General features: G+C 54.5%; 1 protein-coding gene across 4 annotated transcripts in view; it reads left to right on the top strand.

Annotated features, from left to right (window-relative positions):
• The window catches only part of btbd11 (BTB domain containing 11), a 36096-nt gene extending 20314 nt beyond the window's left edge, over positions 1 to 15782 (top strand). Inside the window, exons 4-17 of one of the 4 annotated variants that reach the window (XM_033037852.1) lie at positions 746 to 898; positions 2552 to 2717; positions 3712 to 3801; positions 4087 to 4188; positions 4628 to 4721; positions 6315 to 6450; positions 7700 to 7938; positions 8331 to 8509; positions 9055 to 9160; positions 10118 to 10220; positions 12363 to 12453; positions 13457 to 13525; positions 14078 to 14191; positions 14966 to 15782. In XM_033037852.1, the coding sequence (XP_032893743.1) occupies positions 746 to 898; positions 2552 to 2717; positions 3712 to 3801; positions 4087 to 4188; positions 4628 to 4721; positions 6315 to 6450; positions 7700 to 7938; positions 8331 to 8509; positions 9055 to 9160; positions 10118 to 10220; positions 12363 to 12453; positions 13457 to 13525; positions 14078 to 14191; positions 14966 to 15175 (1852 nt within the window). In that variant the 3' untranslated portion in view covers positions 15176 to 15782. The remainder of the gene's footprint in view (positions 1 to 745; positions 899 to 2551; positions 2718 to 3711; positions 3802 to 4086; positions 4189 to 4627; positions 4722 to 6314; positions 6451 to 7699; positions 7939 to 8330; positions 8510 to 9054; positions 9161 to 10117; positions 10221 to 12362; positions 12454 to 13456; positions 13526 to 14077; positions 14192 to 14965) is intronic. The other 3 variants (XM_033037855.1, XM_033037853.1, XM_033037854.1) reach the window with 3 other exon arrangements.
• The last annotated feature ends 2553 nt before the right edge of the window (positions 15783 to 18335 follow it).

The raw sequence follows: 18335 nt of genomic DNA, 5'->3' as shown, positions 1-18335 counted from the left end.
CGTCTTCCTGTGCCCCAAGGAATAAAGTCCTAGCCTACTCAACCTCTCCCTGTAGCTCAGGCCCTCGAGTCCTGGCAACATCCCGACCCATCCCTTTTTTCCCAGTGATGCTGCCTGACTGACCCGCATAGTTACTCTAGCATTCGGTGCCTACCTTTGGTATAAACCAGCATCTGCAATTGCTTGTTTCTACAGTCAACCCCCTTCCTGGGCAATTGAATCCACGGTTCTGTTTGGGGCAGGGGAGCAGTCGCTGGTCTCCTGCCCACCATTTAAGCAGAAGCAGATGAAGCGGTGATTCACGTGTCACCCTGGTCACCCCCTCTTCTCCCCTCTCCTATTGGGCAAAAAGTACAGAAGTGTGAAAACGCACACCTCTAGATTCAGGGGCAGTTTCTTCCCAGTTGTTCTCAGGCAACCTATCACCAACTGGAGCGCAGTCCAGAACTACTATCTACCTCATTGGAGACCCTCGGACTATCTTTTGATCGGACTTTACTGGACTTTATCTTGCACTGAACGTCATTCTCTTATCTGCACATTGTGAACGGCTCGATTGGAGTCGTGTGTAGTCTTTCCACTGACTGGTTAGCACGCAACAAAAGCTTTTCACTGTACCTCGCTGCACATGACAATAAACTGAACTGTGTGGAGCAGCCTGCGCCGGCGACAAGCTCAGCTGGGTGTGCGATGGGGCGGGCGCTGTGACCGTGTCTAATGTGTGTGCCTGTGCTGTCACCTGCAGGCCACTGCCGGTACTGCCGCCGCTGATGGAGTGGCTGCGAGTTTCCGTGGCCCAAGCCCTGCATCGCCGGAGCCCGTCGGTGGACAGCGACGATGTCCGACAGGCTTCCCGCGTCCTGCTGCCCGGAGTCGATTGTGAGCCTCGCCAATTGAAGTATGAGCGCAGCTCCCGCCCCAGCTCGTAACCTCGCCAGCAAACGCTGCAAACACTCAAGGTTCACTCGCTCTCCACAGATGCTGCCTGGCTTGCCGAGTGTTTCCACCGTTTCCTGGTTTTGATTCGGGTTTCCAGCAGCTGCAACTGTTTGACTTTCGTGGGGACGTGGGAGAGGTAGGGGGAGAGTGGGGGAGAAAGTGGGGAGGAGGGTAGCAATAGTGGAGGGGAAGGGGGTGGGGAGCGGTAGGTGGGGAAGGGGTGGTGAGAGGGTAGGTTCACGGTTCCATGGTTTCACACCAATACCTTCGCTTTCCCTCGCCCTTCATTGCATCGTAAAACTCTCTTCAAATATTTATTAGCTGTTCATTAAAAAAACACTTTCTTTTGCTTCTGCCCGTAATCGCTTAACTAAGACTCTGTGCAATATAAAAGTTCTCCCCTTGAGGTGGGAGCGGGTTTTTCTTGCAGATCAGTGCCCTGTGTTGGACACCGCTCAAACTGCAGAGACCAGGGTCGGGGCAGATACTGATCTAGAGCTGGGGGGTGGGGTAACGGGGGGAGGGGCGGGAGCTACAATGAAAAACATGATAGGAATTGCCAGATGCAGAAATCTTTAGCAAAAAGAAACAGCTGGAGGAACTCAGCGAGGCGGGCAGCATCTGTGGAGGGAAAAGATCAGTCGTAAAAAGGGTTCCGATCCAAATGTGTACTGTCCATTCCATTCACAGATGATGCCTGACCCGCTGAGTTCCTCCTGCACTCTGTGTTTTGCTCAATGACTGGGTAGGATGTGGGGCCAGGCGGACATCCTCACTAAAATACTGGGCTGTTAGTTTCCGCATGTAAACAGGCCCTTCGGCCCACCAAATCAGCGCCGTCCAGTCCGTACACTAGCACAATCCTACACACTAGGGACATTTTTTTACCGAAGCCAATTGACCTACAATTGTACATCTTTGGAATGTGGGAGGAAACCGGAGCACGCAGAAAAAACCCACGCGCTCACGGGGAGAACGTACAAACTCCTTACAGACAGCACCTATAGTCAGGATCAAACCCGGGTATCTGGCGCTGTGAGGCAGCAACTCTACCTCTGTGCCGCCCAGATAGAGAAGGAAAGGTGAGGGGAGGAGATTCACCTCCGGGTTCCACATCGTCACGATGTGCCGGAAATCCACGTTCCTTTGTCTCAAACTAGGGAATTGTTGGAGTGGATTCTCGTTTAATTTCCCGATTCCCTGGATGATTTCTGTTCAAAAGGTGTACAAAGTCGCGAGAGGAATAGATCGGGTAGACGCACAGTCTCTTGCCCTGAGTAGGGGAATCGAGAACCAGAGGATGGGGGGGGGGGGGGGGGGGGGTGATTTAATGGGAATCTGAGGTGTAACTTTTTCTACACAAAGGAACGAGCTGCCAGAGGAGGTAGTTAAGCCCGGTGCTATCACAACGTTTAAAAAACATTTAGACAGGTGCCGTACATAGATAGGACAGGTTTAGAGGGATATGGGTCAAAGGCAGGCAGGTAGGACTAGTGTAGATGGGAGATGTTGGTCGATTTGGGCCGAAGGGGCTGTCTCCACGGTGTATGACTCTACAGGGGAGGGGACTGTGTGGGGCCGCCGTGTGTGAACATACTTCTTGCCCTTACAGAGCGGACGAGTGTTGCTGTGCCTCGCTGAAGCTAGACGCGGCTGCCACAGAAGCCAAATTTCACCAAGGCCTCGGGTTCCGCATGTTGAACTGCGGCCGCACCGACCTGGTCAGCCAAGCCGTGCGCTTGCTGGGGTCGGACGGCATCAACACTCGCAGTGAGCAGGTACGTGCGACTCCGACTGTCGCTGGGAGGGGCGCAGCACCGGTCACCCCCGACTCTTCCCACGTCTGAACCCCATCCTTGTATTCTGCTCACGCTGTTGTTCCTCGCTACAGAAACCCTGTTTCTCGTCCACCAATAGATCCTCTCCCGATGTCTGTGATTGTGCCCCCAATGAGCCGGACCTCTCGCTAATGCACGGGTTCCTAAGGTCCCGGGAAGGGAACTTTAAAACTAGAGTCTATTCGAACTGGCGGACCAGCCACCATCTCCGGGAGAACCAGCGCTGGCGGTTCCCGCTTCTCCACACCCTCCCCAGGCCGGGCACAGCTTCAGCTCCAGCCTTAAACCCGTCCGACCTGTTGGAATGTGTAGGAAGGAACTGTAGATGCTGGTTCACACCAAAGACGCAAAGTGCTGGAGCAACTCAGCGGGTCAGGCAGCATCTCTGGAGAAAAAATGATGGGTACATTTTGGAGGCAGGATCCTTCTTCACTGAAGTCAGACTTCCAAACTGAAGAAGGGTCTCGACCCGAAACGTCACCTATTCCTTTTCTCCAGAGATGCTGTCTGATCCGCTGAGTTACTCCAGCACTTTGGGTATATGTTCTGTACGACTAGTTGGAAACTGTTTATAATACTGTGTCTAAAGTGATTTAAAAGTGTATGGGTGTAAATAGAGATCACTCCGATGGCGGTGGGTGTGGGGTGGTTGTGGGGTGTAGGGGTAGGGTGAGTGTGGGGCGGTGGGAAGGGTGAGGGGAGCACGGTGCTTGTTGTGTGCTTCGGGTGTGTGGCCAGCGTGTATTTAAGTTTGGTTTAGAGATACAACACGTAAACGGGCCCTTCGGCCCACCGAGTCCGTGCCGCCCAGCGGTTCCCTGCTTGTTATTTGGGTTACACCGGACTTTGACAGCGTGCTAGTTGTGAGGAGCAATGAGTGTTCAGTGCCGCGGTGTCTGTTTCACTGAGTGAGTACCGCCCATGGCCTGTGCAGGGTCTGAGCCCGCTGATGTTCGCCTGTGCCCGGGGAGACGAGGCTATGGTCCAGGTGCTGCTCGACGCCGGAGCAGACGTGAACCTTGAGGTAATGAGACAGCACAGCAACAGGCCCTTCAGCCCACGCTGTCCGTGCTGGAAAGGTTGCCTTTTTTTTAGATCCCGTCTGCCTGCATGTGATCCACATCCCTCCATTCCCTGCACATCCATATGTCTGCCTGCATGTCACTAAAACAACATAATCATATCTTCCTCCACCCTGACCCCCGGGTCATCGCCCTCATGACTTTGTCCTGCCTTCTCTCCCGGCGCATGTTTAAGCCCCGAACCCCCAGCCCTGCCTCACTCTGTCACTGCCCTTCTCGTCCCGCAGGTGCCCAGTCCATCCCTCAGATTCCCCTCCATCGCTGCAGACTCCCGCCACTGGACGGCTCTCACACTCGCAGTACTGCACGGACACGTCGCCATCGCTCAGGTAATCCCCCTCCCCACTCGACTACCCCACACCCTCGCCCTCCCCACTCAACTCTCCCGTCACTCCCGTCCCCCTCCCTTTCCATCCTCCTCCCCCTTCCTCTCCCCTCCCTCGCCTCCCCGCTCCTTTCCTCCTCTCCTCTCCCCCCTCCTTTCCCCCTCCCTTCTCCCCTTCCAACCCCTTCCCTCCCTCCTTCCTCCATCCTCCCTCCCCCTCTTCTCCCCTTGTCTCCTCTCACCTTCCATCTTCCATCTCCCTCCTCCGCTTCTATCTCCCTTGCCTCCCTGTGTGCTTCCACCCCTCCCCTCCCAGTTTGTCTCACAACCCTGTCTTCCACTGCCATCTCCACCCCTCCCCTTCCACTGCCGCCGCCCCTTCCCCATTGGAGGGGCCAGAGCTGGGCCCTGCCGGGTCAGTAATGATGTCCACTTGTCCACAGCTGTTGCTGGACGCTGTGGCCCATGTGGACGGCTCCCTTGGGGCAGGTGGTGAGAATTACTCTGAGACCCCGTTGCAGCTGGCGTCCGCGTCGGGTGAGTGAACGCTGGTGACCGGCGTCCCTGGGTGAGTGGCCGGTGTCCGTTGGCGAGTGACCGATGGCCACTAGACGCCCTCTAGTTGCACCGCTGACACGTGTAGTTTAACGTTAGGGTTGGGAGGTCGGCAGCACCAGGTTAAAGCTCTCAGTGACCCCCAGCCATGACACGAAGAGCGTCGTAAACAGGCCCTTCAGCCCAAGCTGCCCACACCGACCTACATGCCCCCACTACACTAGTCCTACCTGCCTGCGTTTGGCCCATATCCCACTAAACCTGACTAATCCATGTACCTGTCCATACACCAAATAAAAAGTTGCCCCTCAGGATCCTATTAAATCTTTCCCCTCTCATCTTAAACCTATGTCCTCTGGTTCTCGATTCTCCTCTTCTGTGCGTCTACCCAATCTATTCCTCTCATGATCTTGTATACCTCTATAAGATTACCCCTCATCCTCCTGCGCTCCAACGAATAAAGTCCTCGCCTGCTCAACCTCTCCCTGTCGCTCAAGCCCTCAAGTCTTGGCAACATTCTCTTAAATCTTCCCTGTGCCCTTTGCAGCTTATCAACATAATTCCTGTAACATGGTGACCAAAATTGGATGCCATATTTCTAAATGTGGTCTCGCCAATGTCTTGTACAGCTGTTACATAAGCTTCCAATTTCTATACTGAATACGCTGACTGATGAAGGCCAATGTGCCAAAAGCCTTTATGACCACACTATCTACCTGTGACGCCACTTTCGAGGCACTATGTACCTGCACTACCAGATCCCTCTGCTCTACAACACACTCCAGAGCCCTGCCATTCCCAGTGTAGGTCCTGTCATTGTTGGACTTCCTACAATGCAATACCTCGCACTCATTTGTATAAAATTCCATCAACCATTCTTCAGCCCACCTACCCAATCATTCAAGACCATGCTGCAATTTTTAACAACCATCTTCACTATTTACAATACCACCCACTTTAATGTCATCTGCAATCCTGCTAAGCATGCCATGTAGGTTGTTTTTGATGACAAACAGTAACGGGCCCAGCACCGAATCCTGCGGCACACCACTAGTCACAGGCCTCCAGTCCGAAAAACAACCTTCCACATTCACACTCTGCTTCCTTCCATGAAGCCAATTTTCTATCCAGTCAACTATCTCTCCCTTGGGGGGGGAGTTTGGTAAGGGGGAATGAGGGGCAGTACTGGGGAGTGTGTGAGGAGGGGAGGGGCAGTATGTGGAGAGGGGAGAGGAAGGGTGGTACATTGGAGTGTATGGTGAGGGGCAGTACTGGGGAAGTGTTTGGGGAGGGACCCACTGATGGAGTGTGTGGGCGTGTCAGGAGGGGCAGTACTGGGGGAGTGTTTGGGGAGGGGAGTTATGTATTGGGGGAGTGTGTGGGGAGGACGTAACGGGGGAGGGGCGAACTGGGGGAGTGTGGGCAGGCGCGCTACTGTGGGAGTGTGTCAGAAGGGGCGGTACTGGGGGAGTGTGTGGGGTGGGGCATACTGGGGGAGAGGCGTACGGGGAGTCTGTGGATAGGCAGCCTCTGGTTAATGAAGGTCAGTGAAGGTGAGTCTTGTCCTGGTTTCAGGTGACCTGGAGCTGGTCAGCTTGCTGCTGGAGCGAGGCGCTGACCCGATGATGGGGACAATGTCCAGGAACGGCATCACCTCCACGTCCCACGGGGACATGAGCCCCTTCAGCCAGGCCGCTGCCCACGGGCACAGGTAACCCGACGGTCAGTCACAGGGAACCCTGAGCCACTTCCACTTGCCCATGTCTGGCCCACACATCCCCAAACCTTTCCTATCCATGTACCCGTCTAAGTGCCTTTTAAATGTCATACCTGGATCCACCTCTACCATTTCCTCTGGCAACTCTTTCCATATACCCACCACCTGTGTAGGGAAAGCGACCCCTCAGGTTCCTATTAAATCTTTCCCCTCTCACATTACACCCCTGTGCTCTAGTTTTAGACCCTCCCACCCTGGGGAAAAGCTGTAACTTCCACCTTATCTGAGCCACTTGTGGATTTGTTTTCCTCTATAAGGACATCCTGCTGCCTTCCGCTCTGCAGGGAAAACAGTCCCTGCCCGTCCACACTTTCCTTGTTACTCAAACATTCCAATCGCATTAATATCCTCACAAATCTTCTATGCACCCTTTCCAGTTTAATTTCTTCCCTCAGCTCACACAACTCCAACTGAACGCACTTCTCCAAATGCAGCCTGGCCAATGTCTTGCACAGTCATGATGTGACGTCCCAACATTGTACTCGATGCCCTGAGCGATGAAGGCAAGCATGACAAACAGCATCATCACCCTGTCTACATGTAGCACCACTTCAGTGCAACTGTGCACCTCGGACCCTCTGCTGTGCAACACTCCCCAGGGCCCTGCCGTTTGCTGTTTTTAAATCAAAAATAAAATGTATTCAATAATTACAAAAATAACATTTACAAAACAAACAGTGTGAGACACACTCGCCACCATAATACAAAAATCACCAAAATCTCAAATAACTATTTGATCCATCCGTATCAAGGATACATTTAACCCCCTGCAGTGCCAGCGGTCCCGGAAATCCCCCAGGGTGACCGTGGACATTGGGTATTCCCTCTCTTCTGACACCCGGAGCCCTCTTCCGCCTGGTGCCGTGACTCGCGGATGGCGCGCTTGGCCAGGCCCAAGAGCTACCCAATCAGTCACTTCTACCCACAAGGTGTCCAAAGATGAGGATTTTGGGAGTGAAGTGCAGTTAGAACGCAAAGAGCATAAGGTCTTGCCCTGACGTCCTACCAGAATACAACACCCTGCATTAGACTGCATCTGCCAATCCTCAGGCCACTGGCCTGGTTAGATTACCTGGTGCAGGTGTGTTGTGTGGCCCAGGGTCTGGTTGCGGGGGTGCGCTGGGTGTTCTCTCCTTCTCTGCGGTCTCCACACTCTCTCCACTCTTGCCGTTCTGTCGTTCAGGAGCGTGTTCCGTAAGCTGCTGGCACACTCGGAGGAGGAGATGAGGAATGTGCTGTCGTTGGAGGAGATGCTGGCGGAGGGGAGGGAGCTGCCGGGGGGTTGGGAGCAGCCGGTGGCTGAACCCACTCTGGCCACCCCCAGTCACGGTGCCAAGGTCCGGCTCGCCGTTCTCAAGGAGGCTCTTTACCACAGCGCCGAGCACGGCTACCTGGACATCAGCCTGGACTGCAGGGGCCGCGGTCAGTGGGGGGGGGGGGTGTTGGGGATGGGGGGGGTCAGTATTGGGGAGAGGGGTCAGTGGGAGGTCAGTGTGGGAATGGGGGATAAGTGTGAGGGAGAGGGGGGTCAGTGTGGGGAGGGGAGTCTGTGGGGGAGGGGGGTTAGTGTGGGGAGGTCAGTGTGGGGGATGGGAGGGGGGTAGTGTGGGGGGGTCAGTGTCGGGGATGGGTGTGTAGTGTGGGGGATGGGGGGTTAGTGTGGGGGAGGGGCAGGGGTTAGTGTGGGGGAGGGGGGTTAGTGTGGGGGAGGGGGGTTAGTGTGAGTTTGGGGGGGGCTACAGGTGGGTGGACACTGGGCCGTGGGGATCCGGGCTCTATGTTGAGCACAGGCGGGTGACGCTGTCTCTCCACAGGCGTGCCGTGGAGTCTGCACTCGTGGTTCCTGTCGCTGGAGACGGCCTTCGTGCAGCATCGGCGGCCTGTGATCCAGTGCCTCCTGCGGGAGTTCGGCAGCTTGAAGGAGGAGGACGTCCAGCGGCAGCTGTTGCTCGAGTGCCTGCCCCTGCTCTTCGACATCCTGAGGGTCAGCAAGGTGAGAGCGCAGTAATGCCTAGGGTCAGTGTCCGGGATAGCGGTCAGTGTCCCAGAACTAGGGCCAGACAGTTTCACCAATTGGAGGAACAGCATCTCATATTCCGCTTGGGTAGTCTGCACCCTAGTGGTATAAACATTGAATTCTCCAATTTCTGGTAGCCCTTGCTGTCCCCTCCCCTTCTCAGCTTTCCCTCAGCCCTCGGGCTCCTCCTCTTCCTTTTTCCTTTCTTCTCCCGAAACATTGCCTATTTCCTTCGCTCCATAGATGCTGCTGCACCCGCTGAGTTTCTCCAGCATTTTTGCCATTCACAGCCACACCTCCCGCTTCCTGCTGATGGTGCCGGGAAGCTGAGGTCTGTCCCGCTGAGTCACTCCAGCTTTTTGTTTCTATCTTCGGTTTAAACCAGCACCTGCAGTCCCTTCCTAAATGGTTAAGTCATGGATATTGCTGCCAGACTCGTCCGAGGGGCTTGGATTCTGATGGGTTGCGGCAACATTGGTGTATTTCACCGTCTCACTGTGTCCCATCTCTCTGTGGTCTAGAACGAAGCCATCAGTGAGCAGCTGGCGGCGATCCTCGCCCAGTGTTACGGCCCGTTCCCCATCCCGAGGTTCGCGGAGATCAAACGGAAACACATCTCCCGCTTGGGTATGTACTCATGGTTTGCTGAAATGTGGCTGTTTTATTCAAGATACAAGGAACTGCAGATGCTGGTTTATCAAAGTGCTGGAGTGACTCAGTGGGTCAGGTAGCATCTCTGGAGAACATGGAGTCTGAAGAAGGGTCCCAAAAAACACAATTCCTACTGAAGTCAGTTGGCCAGGCAGAGTATGTGGAGAGAATAGACACAGACCTGAAACATTGTCTGTCCATTCGGTCCACAAATGTAGAGTTGATGCCTCACAGCGCCAGTGACCCCGGTTATAGACAATAGGTGCAGGAATAGGTCATTCGGCCCTTCAAGCCAGCACCGCCATTCAATGTGATCATCCCCAATCAGTACCCCATTTCTGCCTTGTCCCCATATCCCCATATCCCCTGACTCCGCTATTTTTAAGAGCCCTATCTAGCTGTCTCTTGAAAGCATCCAGAGAACCTGCCTCCACCACCCTCTGAGGCAGAGAATTCCACAGACGATCCTGTTCAATCCTGACCTTGGGTGCTGCCTTTGTACAGAGTTTGTATGTTTTCCCTGTGACCGCGTGGGGTTTTCTCCGGGTGCTCCGGTTTCCTCCCACTCTCCCAAAGACGTGCAGGTTTGTAGGTTAATTGGCTTCTGTGAATTGTAAATTGTCCCTAGTATGTAGAGAATAGATGTGAAAGTGCGAGCAGAGAACTAGTGTGAAAGGGCGACCGGTGGTTGCAATGGGGTATTAAGAGAGGGGGCAGGCTACCAGGAGGGCCACGCTCTGTAACCAAGAGTACGCGGAGAGCTTGGGGCGGGTGGGGAGGGGCAGCTGAGGTGGCAATGCAGCAAGTTCCCGGTACACACGGTGGTTGAGGGAAAGGGGAGAGTGCTGATAGTGGGCCTGCGGTGGGTTAGACCAGCTGAAGGGGCTGAACGGCCTGTCTCTCTGCCTGTTCACTAACTGCTGCTGTTCCCAGATCCGCACTTTCTTAACAACAAGGAGATGTCCGACGTCACCTTCCTGGTGGAAGGGAAACAGTTCTACGCCCACCGTGTGCTCCTCTTCACTGCCTCGCCAAGGTACTGCAACGCCACTGACAGGCCGGGAGAGGGCGCGGGGGACACAGAGATGGGACTGGGGGAGGGAGGATGTGAGACGTGACTGGGGAGTAGGTCCCCTTGGGCCGATCACGCTGCCTCTGACCCCGTTCCTGAGGATTGGCGGGTAGCAAACGTAACCCCACTTTTTAAGAAGGGAGGGAGAGAGAAAACGGGGAATTACAGACCAGTTAGTCTAACATCGGTAGTGGGGAAACTGCTAGAGTCAGTTATTAAAGATGGGATAGCAGCACATTTGGAAAGTGGCGAAATCATTGGACAAAGTCAGCATGGATTTACGAAAGGTAAATCATGTCTGACGAATCTTATAGAATTTTTCGAGGATGTAACTAGTAGCGTGGATAGGGGAGAACCAGTGGATGTGGTGTATCTAGACTTCCAGAAGGCTTTCGACAAGGTCCCACATAAGAGATTAGTATACAAACTTAAAGCACACGGCATTGGGGGTTCAGTATTGATGTGGATAGAGAACTGGCTGGCAAACAGGAAGCAAAGAGTAGGAGTAAACGGGTCCTTTTCACAATGGCGGGTAGTGACTAGTGGGGTACCGCAAGGCTCAGTGCTGGGACCCCAGCTATTTACAATATATATTAATGATCTGGATGAGGGAATTGAAGGCAATATCTCCAAGTTTGCGGATGACACTAAGCTGGGGGGCAGTGTTAGCTGTGAGGAGGATGCTAGGAGACTGCAAGGTGACTTGGATAGGCTGGGTGAGTGGGCAAATGTTTGGCAGATGCAGTATAATGTGGATAAATGTGAGGTTATCCATTTTGGTGGCAAAAACAGGAAAGCAGACTATTATCTAAATGGTGGCCGACTAGGAAAAGGGGTGATGCAGCGAGACCTGGGTGTCATGGTACACCAGTCATTGAAAGTAGGCATGCAGGTGCAGCAGCGAAGAAAGCGAATGGTATGTTAGCTTTCATAGCAAAAGGATTTGAGTATAGGAGCAGGGAGGTTCTACTGCAGTTGTACAGGGTCTTGGTGAGACCACACTTGGAGTATTGCGTACAGTTTTGGTCTCCAAATCTGAGGAAGGACATTATTGCCATAGAGGGAGTGCAGAGAAGGTTCACCAGACTGATTCCTGGGATGTCAGGACTGTCTTATGAAGAAAGACTGGATAGACTTGGTTTATACTCTCTAGAATTTAGGAGATTGAGAGGGGAATTTATAGAAACTTACAAAATTCTTAGGGGGTTGGACAGGCTAGATGCAGGAAGATTGTTCCCGATGTTGGGGAAGTCCAGGACAAGGGGTCACAGCTTAAGGATAAGGGGGAAATCCTTTAAAACCGAGATGAGAAAAACCTTTTTCACACAGAGAGTGGTGAATCTCTGGAACTCTCTGCCACAGAGGGTAGTTGAGGCCAGTTCATTGGCTATATTTAAGAGGGAGTTAGATGTGGCCCATGTGGCTAAGGGGATCAGAGGGTATGGAGAGAAGGCAGGTACGGGATACTGAGTTGGATGATCAGCCATGATCATATTGAATGGCGGTGCAGGCTCGAAGGGCCGAATGGCCTACTCCTGCACCTAATTTCTATGTTTCTATGTTGTGGAGTTGCCGATGATTGTGAAACGCCTCTGTCTGGTCAGAGACGATGTGGGGGGGTACAAGGCGAGGGGTGTGAGATGGGAGGTTGCGTGCCCACGTGGGCCCATCATGCTGACCCTGCTGTGTGTAGTTTACAAGTTATAGGAGTAGAATTGGCCCATTTGGTCCATCGTCCACTCAATCATGGCTGATCTCTGCCTCCTAATCCCATTTTCCTGCCTTCTCCGCGTAACCCTTAACACCCATTCTAATCCAGATGCTCCGACAAAAATATCCCCTTAGTCCCCAGTGATGATGGATAGCCTCGGCCAGGGTGTGAGCTGGCAGGAGGAGCCCAGTGGGTCGATCAGCATCTCTGGACCGTCCATGTTTCAGTTTGAGGGTCCCGTTGCCCATCCGTCCCGTCCCCTCCACAGACGCTGCCCGAGCCGCCGGGTTCCTCCAGCGCTTCGTGCTTTGCTCCAGGTCCCAGATTGGCTGGGGTCTGGCTCCACTGAGAAGCTGCCGCGGACTGACTCGGCTTCTCGTGGTCTCCCTCCGCAGGTTTAAGATGCTGCTGTCCAGCCGAATGCCCTCGGACAACCCCTGCAACATTCTCATCGAAATCGGACACATCAAGTACAACATCTTCAGGGTGAGTGGACCGGCCACGCCCCCGCCGTTACAGGTCGCCCTCCCCCTCTCACGCCCTCCCCACAGCCAGGTAAATGGCCCCCTCCAGCCTGGCGACCCACACCTGACTGGATGTCATGGTCACACAGCACGAAAACAGGCTGTAGGTCGGCCCAGCTTGTTGATGCCGACCTACATGCCCCATCTACGCTAGTCCCACCTGTCCCGCATTTGGCCCATATCTCTCTAAACCATTCCTGTCCATGTACCTGTCCAAATGTCTTTTAAATGTTGTGATAGTAATTGCCTCAACTACCTCCATTGGCAGCTCATTCCATACACCCACCGTCTGTGTGAAAAAGTTGCCCCTCAGGTTGCCCCTCCTATTTGACCATTCCCCCCCTCACCTTAAACCTATGTCCTCTGGTTCTCCATTCCCCTACTCTGGGTAAAGGATTATGTGCATTTACTGTACCTATACCTTAATGATGCCGTCCCTGTATAAGATCAGCCCTCATCCTCCTGCGCTCCACAGAATAAAGTCCTAGCCTGCCCAACCCCTCCCTATAGCAAATGCCCTCAAGCCAACATCTCCGTAAATCTTCTCTGCCCCTTTTCCAGCTTAACAACACCCTTCATGTAGCAGGATGACCAAAACTGAACACAATACTCCCAACTGCAGTCTCACCAACATCGTGCAACTGTAACATAACATCCCACCTTCTCTACTCAAAACCCTGACTGATGAAGGCCAATTTGACCACCCTATCTTGTGACACCACTTTAGAGGAACTATGAACTCCTAGAACTCTCTACTCGTCCCACTGCCCCTCCCTCGCAGCACCCCCACTAGAAGAGGCTTGCCTCGCTGCCTGCCCCACCTTCCACCCCCTTCCTCTCTCCTCCCCTGAAGCCTGTATCTCCCCCCCTTCTGCAGCTTGCATGTTCCCATCTCTCCTCTTCCCATCCCTGCTGCCGCCGTCCAATGCCCCCACTGCACCACTATAGTCCGCTTCTCTCTGCAGATGGTGATGCAGTATTTGTACCACGGTGGCACCGACAGCCTGCAGATTCGGAGCTGCGACGTGTTGGAGGTGAGTTGGATCGGGCACGCCCATCACTGACGGCTGGGACACCTCACCTGCACATAAGGATTCCACGGAGCCCACGGCCTCCGGGCCAGGGGGAAAGTAGCTGGCTCACACAGCACGGGCACAGGCCCTTCGGCCCAACCCACCCATGGTGACCAACATGCCCCATCTACACTAGGCCCACATCCCTCTAAACCCATCCCATCCATGTACCTGTCCAAATGTTTTTTTAAATGTTCCGATAGTACCAGCCTCAACTACACCTTCTGGCAGCTAACTCCATACACCCACCACTCTTTATATGGAAAAGGTTGCCCTACAGATTCTTAGTAAATTTTTCACCCCTTAAACCTATGTCATCTGGTTCTTGTTTCCCCTTCACTGCAGGTAAAGACTGCATTTACCCGATCTAATTCCCCCATGAAAGTGCGGGGGGTTGGGTGGGGGGTTGGATGGGGGAGCAAATAAGAATCTAATTGTTCTATCTGGGACATATGACAATAAAGCGCTTGGTTCTTCACCCCCGCCCCCCCCCCCCCCCTCCTCCTCCTGCAGCTGATGTCGGCGGCGCGCTTCTTCCAGCTGGAGTCCCTGCAGCGGCACTGCGAGCTGCTGTGTGCACGCACCATCAGTGTGGCCAACTGTGTGGAGACGTACAACCACGCCAAGGTGAGCCCGGTGCCCGCCTGCCTCTCTCCCCGTGCCGGCAGTCTCACCACCCCCCCCCCCCCCTTCCTACGCCCCCCCACCGCTCCCCTGCCTCTGAACGCCGCCCGTCCTCTTCCCCATTCACTCGCGCCCCTTGCCCTAACCCCAAGCTCACCCCCTCTCTCCCCTCCCACTTCTCTCACCCCTCCCCCCCTCTTCCTCCCCCCCTCTTCCTCCCCCCCTCTTCCTTCCCCCCCCCTCTTCCTTCCCCCCCCTCTTCCTCCCCCCCCCTCTTCCTCCCCCCCACTCTTCCTCCCCCCCCACTCTTCCTCCCCCCCCACTCTTCCTCCCCCCCCACTCTTCCTCCCCCCCACTCTTCCTCCCCCCCCTCTTCCTCCCCCCCCTTCTTCCTCCCCCCCCCTTTCTTCCTCCCCCCCCTTTCTTCCTCCCCCCCCTTCTTCCTCCCCCCCCCCCTTCTTCCTCCCCCCCCCTTTCTTCCTCCCCCCCCTTTCTTCCTCCCCCCCCCCCTTTCTTCCTCCCCCCCCCCCTTTCTTCCTCCCCCCCCCTTTCTTCCTCCCCCCCCCTTTCTTCCTCCCCCCCCTGTTCTTCTTCCTCCCCCCCCTTTCTTTCCTCCCCCCCCCCTTTCTTCCTCCCCCCCCCTCTTCCTCCCCCCCCCTTTCTTCCCCCGCCCCCCCTTTCTTCCCCCGCCCCCCTCTTCCTCCCCCGCCCCCCTCTTTCCCTCTCTCCCCGCTGACCTCGGCCACTAACCCCTCGGCTTCTGTTTGTCCCGGGCAGTTTCTCGGCGCCGCGTCGCTGGCCGCCTTCTGCGAGGGTTACTTCCTGAAGAACATGGTGTCGCTGATGGAGAGCGAGGCGTTCCGGAGGCTGCTCTACTCGCCCGCCGAGGAGCCCAGCGGCCGCGACGTGCTGCGGGACCTGGAGCTGGCGTTGGCCGCGAGGATCCAGTCCATTCACCTGTCCTCCTGCAACGGCTCCATCGTGTGAGCGGCGAGTGCCCAGAGCCCGGCTCCGAGCGGAGGCGCGGACTCCAGCGCACACACTGCCTGTCTTGTCCCGCCTGTGGGGACCGGGATTGCCCGCTCCGCCAGCCGAGCGGAGTTGCAGCTTGTTCACGACCGAGAACCTCGTGTCCCCCGTCGGCCGAGTGCCCGAGACCACGCCGGGCCGTGGATCTGTCAAGTCTGGGTGGAGATGGTGCCCTCATCCCCAGCATCCGAGATCAGCTGGTGAATCTCAAACTATGCAAGATTACAGAATGCATCTGATCGAGGATATGATAAAATATACATCCATATCTTTCTTTAATATTCCTTGTACAAGTATTTGTGATATCACTCAAATATTTGAGCCGCGTTTGTGGTAAAGGTTGTGCATGTTACAGGAACATGGGCTTGTGGACAGATGGTGAAATTCTGCCGCCTTCAACCTTCACCCCGCGGCAGCAGCGACAAGATTATTTATTTAAAATCTCTTCACTCTGCAGAAAGCAGCAATATTCAGGAAGTGATATATTTTGATAGAATGAAAGTATAGCTTGTAAAATAGATTAGTAAAATCGATCTTTTTTTTATATAAAGTTGGTTTAATGAAACGTTTGTGTCTTTTGTTGATGAGCAGTGGGAGATTGGGGAGCGGCGCAGTGGAAGCGCGGCAGAGGCTGGACTTGGCCGGGGGAGTGGGTCTGGGATATGTCCGACCACGGGCTCGTGTCATCACGGTTCCCCCGGCCTGGTTTAGTTTAGAGATACAGTATGGAAACAGGCCCTTCGGCCCATCGAGTCCGCTAACACTATCCTACACACCAGGGACACCAGGACCAGTATGTATTTGGAGTATGGGGGGGGTAACCGGAGATCCCGAAAAAACCCCAACGCATGTCACGGGGAGACTCCGTATAGTACCGCACCCGGAGTAAGGATCGGACCCGGGTCACTGGCGCTGTAAGGCGACAACTCTATCGCTTCGCCACTGTGCCGCCCACCACACCGTGCCGCCCACACTTCTGGGCCTTTAGTAACCAAACGCAACGAATTGATTTTTAAAATCCCTTTCGCTAACTTGGTCGAAGGTAGGATTCTCAATCCATGCCCCGCTCCAGGTTTGATGGAGCCGGGAGCTAGGCCTCAGTCGCCGGCTTCGCCAGAGCATCGCCTTCGCCTCACACCCACCGTTACTCCACAAGCGGTCAGAGCACCATGCTGATACAGAAACAAATATACACGCAGATACTGGAATCTGGAGCAACACACGGTATTGGAGGGACTCAGCGGGTCAGGCAGCATACGTGGAGGGAATGGACAGATGACGCTTCAGGTCGGCACTCTCCTTCAGTCTGAAGATAGGCACAAAATGCTGGAGTAATTCAGCGGGTCACCTATTCCTTTTCTCCAGGGATGCTGCCTGTCCCGCTGAGTTACTCCAGCATTTTGTGTCCATCTTCGGTGTAAACCAGCATCTGGAGTTGCTTCTTACACACCCGTCTTCAGTCTGATGGAGTAGGGGCTGCCAAGGGCCTGAGCCGTAGGACGAGACTGGGAAGGCCAGGACTTTATTCCAAGGAGCGCAGGAGGCGGAGGCGTGATCCTGTGGAGATGTATAAAACTCTGAGGGGCACTGATAGGGCGAATGCACAGTTGTTTTTCTCTGGGTAGGTTAACTAGAGGGCATAGGTTTAAGGTGACGTTTTTCACACGAGGGTGGTGGGTATATGGAACGAGCTGCCAGAGGAGGTAGTTGAGGCAGGAACTATAACACCATTTAAATATATTTGCACAGGTACATGGATAGGAGGGAATGGCCCCCCCCCCCCCCCCCCCCCCCCCCCCCCCCCGTTCACTGGAGTAACTGCGGGCCAGGTACCTTGTACCAGAGGCCTGTACAGCAAGAGGAAGGAATAAAGGTGGAACGGGAAAGCAGGGTGGGCTAGTGGTAGAAATGGGTGTGTTACAGGGAAGAGGATGTGGGAAGATGGGATGTTATCTAAAATTGGATAATTCAGTATACACCGGTCTGAAGAGGATCTCGACCTGAAATATCCTTCTCTCCAGAGATACTGTCTGTCCCGCTGTGTTACTCCAGCTTTTTGTGGCTATCTTCAATGTTCATGCCGTGGGTTGTAAACTACCTAAGAGAAATACTTGAGTATTGCTAATACTATTCCTCCTGTTTGCATATGGCCTCATTCTGGCAATGGAGGAGGCCCAGGGCAGAAAGGTCAGTATAGGAATGAGAAGGAGAGTTTAAATGGTTGTCCAACGGGAGGTACAGCAGGCCTTGACGGACCCAGCGCGTGTTCGGTGAAACGGTTGTCAAGTGCACGTTTGGTCTTGCGGATATACAGGAGGCCACACCAGGAACACGGGATTCAGATGAGGAGATGCGTGTGAATTTATGTCCCACCATGAAAGTTGGCTGGTGCCTCTGGATGGAGGTGAGAGAGGAGGCACTGATGTTGCATCTCCTGTGCTTGCAGGGGAAAGTTCCTGGGCAGGGCAGGGTGTGGCTTGTGTGGGAAGGGATGAGTGAATCCAGGAGTTGCGGAGGGAGCGGATGGGGATGGGGATGGAGATGGAAAGATGTGATTCATGGTGGGATCATGTTGGACGGGATAGAAATGTCTGAGGATGATGTGTTGGATGCGGGAGGTGAGGTCCAGGGAAACTCTGTCCTTGAGGAACTCTGTCCTTGTTCAGTCCGGGGGAGCGTGAGCTGAACTGCTGGACGTAGATACGTGGGTGACGAATCCATCTATAACAGCGGGAAGGGGGTGGGACACACGACGACCCATGTTTAGTAAAGAATTAGGAATGTTGTCACAGTGGCGCAGCGGTAGGGCTGCTGCCTCACAGCGCTACAGACCTGGTTCGCACCTGACCTCGCGTACTGTCTGTAATGAGTTTGTATCTTCTCCCCGTGACCGCGTGGGTTTTCTCAAGGTGCTCCGGTTTTCTTCCACTCTCCAAATACGTGCATAATCCCATAGATGATTTTCGTTTAGTAAAGCTAACTAAACTTAAAGGACATCTCTGAAAACGTCACCTTGGGATCAGATGCAGCAGCCATGGAGACATTGAGAGTGCAAGACGCCATCTGCGCCTCCTGCCCCCCGCCTCTGCCCCGCCACTGGAGCACGGCGATTGCCCGG

The sequence above is a fragment of the Amblyraja radiata genome, chromosome 19 (genome assembly GCF_010909765.2).
Source record: "Amblyraja radiata isolate CabotCenter1 chromosome 19, sAmbRad1.1.pri, whole genome shotgun sequence".
In the NCBI taxonomy this organism is placed as follows: domain Eukaryota; kingdom Metazoa; phylum Chordata; class Chondrichthyes; order Rajiformes; family Rajidae; genus Amblyraja; species Amblyraja radiata.
This window is presented reverse-complemented; position numbering and strand designations above follow the sequence as displayed.